General features: G+C 38.4%; 2 protein-coding genes across 2 annotated transcripts; both read right to left on the reverse strand.

The window, feature by feature from the left end:
* LOC104728123 lies at nucleotides 1,700–5,654 on the reverse strand. Its single transcript, XM_010447152.1, has 6 exons — nucleotides 5,381–5,654; nucleotides 4,649–5,009; nucleotides 4,511–4,586; nucleotides 3,982–4,389; nucleotides 2,204–3,858; nucleotides 1,700–2,120 (listed from the first exon to the last, which is right to left on the reverse strand). The coding sequence occupies exons 1-6, from the start codon at nucleotides 5,652–5,654 to the stop codon at nucleotides 1,700–1,702; spliced, it is 3,195 nt and encodes a 1,064-aa protein (XP_010445454.1).
* Nucleotides 6,736–7,732, reverse strand: LOC104723800 (protein SRC2-like). The gene has a single exon (XM_010442209.1). The coding sequence runs from the start codon at nucleotides 7,697–7,699 to the stop codon at nucleotides 6,893–6,895; it is 807 nt and encodes a 268-aa protein (XP_010440511.1). The 5' UTR covers nucleotides 7,700–7,732; the 3' UTR covers nucleotides 6,736–6,892.

An 8,334-nucleotide genomic window follows, 5' to 3' on the forward strand; every position in this document is an offset into this window, starting at 1 on the left:
ATTTAATAAAATCAAATTTGTTTTTTTTTAGTTTGTCATTAAAACGTCGTTAATATACAACTCCACGACGTAGTCGCTTATATACGACTGTTTTACAAGTCACTTTTTAGTCGCAAATTAGCAACTGTTTTGAGATCACTTTAAGTTGAGATAAAAAATTTACGACCATATATATTAGTCTTAAAAGAGTCGCAAATATGTGACAATATCGCGACCGTTGTTTCAAAATATACGACTGTTATTGTGTGTCTCTAAACCGTTGCTTTTATACGACCATATTTATCAGTCTTAAAAGAGTCGCAAATATGCCACCATATTGCGACAATTATATTTTGCGACCGTTTTTTAGCGACCAACTTAGATAGTCTCATAATAGTCACAAATGGTTGTGTTGCGACCATTTTAAATCTCTTTTGGAGGTCACAAACGGCTTGTTTTCTTGTAGTGTATCATTTTATGTTTTTTTTAATTATTGTATTCAATGGTAAGTTTTTTTTTTTTTAAGATTGTAATATATGTTTCAAAGTTTTTTATTGTAATATATTTGTTTTTTAATAAATATATTCTACTATACCTACAGTTTCTAATTTTATTTTCCTAATATTGCATACATTATATAACCAACATTTATAACATTATAAAATATACGTTAAACACATTTTTAATTAAAAAATTAGACACCCAAGAATAACGAATGGAAAGACAAAAATTAATAACAAGGATGTGAAGAGATAAGTATTATTTTTAATATAATCAAAAGATAGAGACACTCATTTGAGGATGTGCAATAGTCATGTTCTAATTGCTCTAGATATAGAGATATAGACCAAAATATGACTGCGGAATGACTCTAAAGCGACAACCAATCAAGCCTATTATCTTTTTGTTATCATTCAAAGCAATTCCCAACTCAACTTTACCTATATGGAATTTCTGTTTCTCAACACGCAAATTTTAGATTCCAAAGTGTCACTAGGTGTTGTTTTTTTTTGTTGAGTTCAATTGATTGGTTTTCATTTTCATTTTCATGAAGTCTAGCAATTCATTTAGGTTTTCTCTAAATTTTACAGACCTTTTGAGTAGCCAACAAGGGGTGAATAATCCAGAATCTCTTCCATCTTTTTTTCCTCCTATCCAAACAAGTTCATCCCCTATTCAAATATGCTCATCACCTATTCAAATAAGCTCATCACCTATCCTTTAGTTTAGTACACAATTTAGAGATGCCAAAGAGATAGATGAAAACTCAAGGGAAGCTAGAATTCGATGGACTGCCCCAAAAGATATTGTCTTGATCAGTGGTTGGTTAAACACCATCAAAGATCCACTCGTGGGCAATGGGCAAAAGGGTGGTTCTTTTTGGGAGTGAATTGCATTCTACTATGGAGCGCTTGGAATCAAGTTCGTGATACAACAATACATCGACGGCTGAAAGCTGATTTGGTTAAACATATCTGGCATAAATTTGGCACACATCAAGATTAGACCGATGCTAATTATGTTATTCATATTGCTTTCATATGTTTCTATCATTCTATGTTTTTTTTTTTTGAATTATTGTATTCAGTTGTAAGTTTTCTTTTTTTTTTAGGATTTTTTTTTTTTTTTTGAATTTAATGTTAAATTAGATTCAAAAGAAAAAATAAAAACGTTTTACAATGAAAATATGTTACTTTGCTCTAAACCATTCAGATAAATTTTAATAAAATTTTGCAGCAAACCAGACTTGAATACTCTCTTCTCCGCCCTTCATGGTACTTAAACGGTTTCGTATGTTCTTGTCGATGATCTTGATCAACTGCTCCGCCGTTGAAGACTGTTCTCCATGTCGTCGCGCATTCCGTTCTCTCCAGATAGCGTGAATCGTGTTCTGCAAAACGTACCTCACTATGAACTTTGTTGTCTTGTCCAGACCATTTCCTGCAGTCAGAGTAAGGACTTCTTGCCAGTGATTTGTGAACTGATTCACAAGTAGCTTTTTGAGTAGCTGCTCCCACACCAGCTGTGAATAAGTGCATTGGAAGAACAGATGCTCTCTTGTCTCTGAAGGGTGATCACATAGGATACAACTTGTGTTGGCGTGTGGATTCCATGACTGTATCCTCTCGCCTGTTGCTACTCTGTTTTTTACAAGCAACCAAGTGATGAAAGCATACTTCAGTGTTGCATGTGGGAACCAAATTTCTTAAAATTGGCCATTAACAGACGGGCAGCATGAATATGAGACCATGTATCCTTTGTTGAGAAGGCGTTACGGTAGCAGTCGTTCTTCCCTTTCCACAACGGCACATCCAAAACATCATGGTTGTAACGAAGTCGTCTCTGCTTTATCTCCTCCTCCACCGCATTAAGTAGAGGGTTTCGATGTGTTTTCCTTCGTGTCGTAGACAGAACCTCAGCCATTGTGCTTGTTTTCAAGATTCCCAGATCGATAGAACCCCTGTCACCAAGTTGGTCGTACAAACTGCCCAACTGACACCAGTTATCAAACCAAAAAGATGTGGATTCACCGTTATGAACCTCCACTTTGTAAAACTGCTTTGCCAGGCCCCTGTATTTCAAGAGGTTTCTCCAAATCCAAGAGCCAGAGGTTGTATTATCTTTCATACTCCAGAAAGAGCCTCTTCGAATGAGAGAACGTTGCACCCAGTCGACCCATAGCGAGTCTGAAGCTGAGAGAATTCGCCAAATCAACTTAAGAACACTCACTTTATTTGCTTCTGCAATTGATCTTAACCCCAAACCTCCTTCACTCTTTGGTAAACAAACCTCTGTCCATGCGACCTTAGCTTTCTTAGCATTTAAGGAGGGACCAGACCACAGAAACGCTGAACATAATTGATCAATCTCTTTGACACATGATTTAGGAAGTCTAAATGCCGAAATCCAGAAATTTGTTAAGCTAAATATAACCGAACTGATGAGCTGCAATCTTCCAGCAAAGGAGAGCATACGAGATGTCCAAGAGGTTATTCTTGAGCGGATTTTCTCAATGAGTGGGAGGTAGTCTCCAGAAGTCATTCGCCTTGGCAAAAGTGGCAATCCAAGATACCGAACTGGCAAGGAACCATATTCAAATGGAAACTGTTGAAGGATCTCCTCTTTGTGTGCCGAAGAAACACCAGCAGTATATATTGTAGATTTTTCAAGACTAATATGCAAACCCGAGTGCACTGCGAAGTCATCAAATACCTGCAAAGCCCCGGATATAGACTGTTTGGTCCCTTCCACAAAGACCATCAGGTCGTCAGCGAAACATAAGTGAGTGAGTTTCAACTGCTTACATTTGGGATGGTAGCCAAATTCTCGACGTGATGCAGCGATGTCTAACTTGCAGGAAAGAACATTCATACAAATAACGAATAAGTATGGGCTAAGGGAACAACCTTGCCTCAAACCACGCTTACTCCCAAAATAACCAGCCAGCTCGCCATTCACTTGGACCGAAAAGGACGCAGTTGTAATACATGTTTGTATCCACCCTACGTACTGTTCAGGGAATGCCATTGCTCTCAAAACAGTAAGTAAGAAACTCCATTGAACTGAGTCGAAAGCTTTGGAAATGTCAATCTTAAGGGCACAACGAGGAGAGACTGAATCCTTGTGGTAGTCCTTGATTATTTCTGTAGCAAGCAGAACATTTTCCATAAGCAATCTGTCTTTCACAAAGGCGGATTGATTCGGTGCAATGAACTTCGGCAATATGATCTTAAGGTGGTTCTCAAGTATCTTGGAGATGACTTTATAAAGTACATTGCAGCATGAAATCGGCCTGTAATCCTTCGTGAGTCTCGCTTTCTTTTTTTTAGGGATGAGAGCCAAGATAGTAGAGTTGACTCCTTTTGGCAAAAACCCCGTCTAGAAAAAGGATTGGATAGCAACTGTGAAATCCTCTCCAAAAATAGCCCAGGATGATTTGAAAAACTCCACAGTGAAACCATCTGGTCCCAGAGATTTAGAGCTAGGCATGGCAAATAATACCCTTCTGATCTCCTCCTTAGATACATCATGTGTTAGAAGGCTCCTGTCACTCTCACCACATTTAAAATCTAGGACTGTTTCCAATTCCTCTTGTGACCAGGGAACATAATCAGTCGGTTGCAGAGTAAGAAAAGTCTGAAAATATCTTTCAGCTTCAGTCTTGATTTGATCTTGAGTAGTCACTACTTGGCCATTATCACAGTGGATTTCCTTGATACTATTGCTAGCTTCCCGGAGAGTAACCGCAGTGTGAAACACTTTATTATTCTGATCTCCGATTTTCAGCCAGTGGAGCTTTGCCTTCTGCTTGAGGTAACTCTCTTCAAGATCAGAAAGCTTGCGCCATTTGTCATATGCATCCGCCTCTTCACTAACAGCCGTAGAGGTTGGGTTCATCATCGTCTTAGCCTGCAACTCACACAGAGTTTTATAAGCAGCCTTTGTGCGCACAGAAATGGTGCCTACCATGCATTTACCCAGTAGCCGCAGGTGAGGTTTGAGAGCTTTTAGTTTCTTAGAAAACCTATACATTGCAGAGGTAGAATGAAACAGTGATGGTGAGGTATGCCATTTCTGTTCCAAGTCTTTGTGATAGTCCGGATGAGCTGTTGTTGCATTAACAAATTTAAAAGGTTAATGCGATGGCGTCACCTTAGAGAGATAAAACCTGCATCGAAGGTGATCCGAGCATCCTCCCGGCTCAAACACAGAGTAAGACTGAGCAAAATGCTGAAACCAATGCTTATTGATAAGCACTCGATCGAGCTTTTTGCAGATAACTCCATCCTTCCTCTTATTGCACCAGGTGAACCGCTGACCATGATAGGACATATCAGACAGTTCACAATACCGAGCCAAATCCTGAAACTCCCGCATACCAGATGTGCAGAAGGGGAAAGAGGCATTTAGAGAGTGATCATCACTATCCAAAATTTCATTAAAGTCACCACATATAAGCCAAGCCTTATCTTTGAACATAGGAGAGTCCTGATGGTGTCGTAAATCAGTCCAAAGGAGTTGCCTCTCAGCTGTGAAGTTGGAAGCATAGATAAAAGAAACAAAAAGTTCTTCCATCCCTTCTATGTATATAGAACATGTGATCAGTTGTGAGGTTCTGTAAACCGGGGTCACCCTGACATTATTTCTCTAGACAACCCATAGTCAACCCATCCACTCTTTTACAACTCTCTGCTTTTCCTTCTTGTTGAAACCCCTAATATTCCAAAAGAACCCAGACATTAAAGTTGTTTGAGAGGGAGACGTGTCTGTTGAATACTAGGAGCCTGAAGCCTACTATTCTGCGAACTCGTTGTTGATAAGAACTTGTGCACCTCCTTTGAAGCACGTGGCAATGATGGCCTGATTTATAATCTAGGGTCAATACGTTGAGTTGTATTACCGACATGAAGATTCTGCTTCTCTGTATTACTATCAGACGCGGGTAATCTAACATCCTTTTTTACCTCAGAATCCTCTACTACATAATCGATGACATTACTTGACTCCTCCCCTTTGGTATACAGGTCCTCACCGTTCTCATCTTTGTCACTAAGACATGAGAAAGAATTTGAGAGGTTTGAACACTCTCCCATGCAGAGACCCTGTTTTGTTGGACTTCGGATGCCCTTCGTTGGAGTAGTCCAACTAGGATCCTGTTCCTCCCCTTTTTCCATTTCAATTGTTTTCTCTGCCTCTGAGACAGCCACTGTGACACCCTGTTGTAATATATGTTTTAAAGTTTTTTTTAATGTAATATATTTGTTTTTTAATAAATGTATTCTACTATACTTACAGTTTCTAGTTTTATACTATACTTACAGTTTCTAGTTTTATTTTCCTAATATTGCATACATTATATAACCAATATTTATAACATTATAAAATATACGTTAAACACATTTTTAATTAAAAAAAATTAGACACCCAAAAATGATTAATGGAAGGACAAAAATAAAAAACAAGGGTGTGAAAAAATTAGTATTATTTTTAATATAATTAAAAGATAGAAACACTCAGTTGAGAATGTATAATGACCATGCTCTAATTGCTCTAGATATAGAGATATAGACCAAAATATGACTGTGGAATGACTCTAAAGCGACAATCAATCAAGCGTATTATCTTACTGTTATCATCCAAAGCAATTCCCAACTCAACTTTTACCTATATGGAATTTCTGTATCCCAACACGCAAATTTTAGATTCCAAAGTGTCACTAGCTGTTGTTTTTTTTGTTGAGTTCAATTAATTGGTTTTCATTTTCATTTTTGGTTATTTGTTATTTGTATATGACTATATTCTATTGAACTTCTGTAGACTGTCTAACCCAATAAATAATCGAAACAACGGTTGAGAATTTGACGTCATCAAAATACGAGCTAGAACCTAGAACTATAAGTCTTTCATTGTACTTTAATAATCCGACCTAGTAACATTACGTTGACGCTACCAAATGTTATGAGGTAATTTTTCTTATTTTATATTCAAAATTTATTAAGAAATCTTTTCCTTTCTTTTTTATTGCAACATGTCCCATCATACTTAAGGTGCAGATATAATATTGTCACAACGACCAGTCTAAACCATCCACGAGATCCATCCTACCAATACGTCGTCAATAATAGGATTAATTAACATCGAGGCAATATAGATACAGCGATGTGATCTACGTAGTTCTGCTATGGGCAATATATATATCGTGGACATCTCTACAGATTAACTTTCACTAACGTTTAAATATTAGTGATTAGTATAAACGAAATTTATTTTGAAATTGATTATTGAAAATACAATGACTCGAAAAGCGGTAACACAAGAACAGAAAACTTGAACATAAAAATAAAAAACAGAAAAGTGAATGAGATGGCTAATAGAGAATTCGATGATAGATGATAAGGATTAGGGATGAGATTTAATCAGAATCACCACCGCCGTCAGAGTCGTCACCACCGTCAGAATCATCTCCTCCTTCATCAAGATCATCCTCCACCTTCTCCGCAGCCTCTTCCGCAATGTTGTCTTGCATCGCATCAAATCCCTCGGATAACGCAATCCCACCAAGAACTCCGGCGACAGCTCCAATAGCCAGCCCCGTTCCCATCCCACCAAACTTGCTGTCCTTCTCTTTCTCTTTCTCGGGTTTGTGCTCGTAACCTGACTGTTCGTACCCGGAGTATCCACCCACAGGTGGGCCACCGTGTTGGTACTGCGGTGGCGCATACTGGGCACCGTAATCAGGTTGCGGCGGCGCCTGATGGACACCGTATGGCTCAGCGTGGTAGGATCTTGGTGCAGGGTGATAGCGAGGTTCTTGAACGGTAACAGTGACATCGAGTTTGCCTTGAGGACGGCCAGAAGGACGCTTGAGCTTGAGGGTTTTCACGAAGGGTACACCAAAGCCAACCTCCTCGGGAACATCACGGAGGCTTAGTTTGGCAGAACCAATGAGGGGTTTGGTGTCCTCTTCTTGTCCTGCATGTACGATGTCGATGCAGAGCTTGCCGTCATCAACATTGTTGTCGGGAGGCAAGGGGATGACAAGTCTCTCGTTCCAAAATGGAGACGTGTCGCCATCCTCATCGACTCTCGTGGAGCATTTGTTCCTCGGATCGACCCATACGACAGCGTACGGTTTGTTGGGCCCGTTGCGCCAGTTCACGTTCTTGATGTTTTTAGCCGACGAGATTGTTAAGTCCACTTCTCTTCCATTAGACGACATTAGGACCTTTTAAATTTTTTGATAATGTATCTGTATCTGAAACTAGGGAATGGATAGAATGAGTACTGTGAAGGCGCAATTTATAATTGATAATTTCGTGCACTAACATGGCTACTTGGTATTATTTAATTAATACTTGCTTACATTAAGACAAAAAAAGTAAAAACAGTCCGAGGTACTAAACCTTAACACGGAGTTCACACGGTCGCTTTTTCTTTTAGGGTTTATGAGATACTTTATTCGTCCTCTCTACCTAACCAATATGATGGCTGCCATGTTGTTCTTCAAACAGGGGGAGTTATATATATAATAATTCATTTGAAACAAACTAAATGATCTGAACTTTAGCTTAGATCAATAATAAATAAAACTTTCTAACTCTGATCTTGTCAACATTAAAATTTATTTCTTGATCATTTTTTATTTTCTTTTCCTTTCAAATTCGCTTTATCAGACAACGAAAAAGTCGATATGTAGGAAATAGCATGCAAGAGTATCTTATACCCAAGCAGAGTAGCAGACAGTATATATACGCTTACTTTTACTTTTTTTTTTACGGCAACGTCGATTTAGTTTCTTCTTATCTTTTAACGGCTTAACTTTTTTTATGTATAAATGAGTATCAAATTTTGAAA

Source organism: Camelina sativa, chromosome 11 (assembly GCF_000633955.1).
Source record: "Camelina sativa cultivar DH55 chromosome 11, Cs, whole genome shotgun sequence".
Classification (NCBI taxonomy): Eukaryota; Viridiplantae; Streptophyta; class Magnoliopsida; order Brassicales; family Brassicaceae; genus Camelina; species Camelina sativa.

Coding starts and splice junctions, on each gene's coding strand:
- LOC104728123 (XM_010447152.1), bottom strand. CDS start 5,654: ATGGAAAAAGGGGAGGAACAGGATCCTAGTTGGACTACTCCAACGAAG. Junction 4,587..4,648: donor TCGGATCACCTTCGATGCAG/GTTTTATCTCTC, acceptor ATGCAACAACAG/CTCATCCGGACTATCACAAA. Junction 4,390..4,510: donor TTTCATTCTACCTCTGCAAT/GTATAGGTTTTC, acceptor TGTGAGTTGCAG/GCTAAGACGATGATGAACCC.
- LOC104723800 (XM_010442209.1), bottom strand. CDS start 7,699: ATGTCGTCTAATGGAAGAGAAGTGGACTTAACAATCTCGTCGGCTAAA.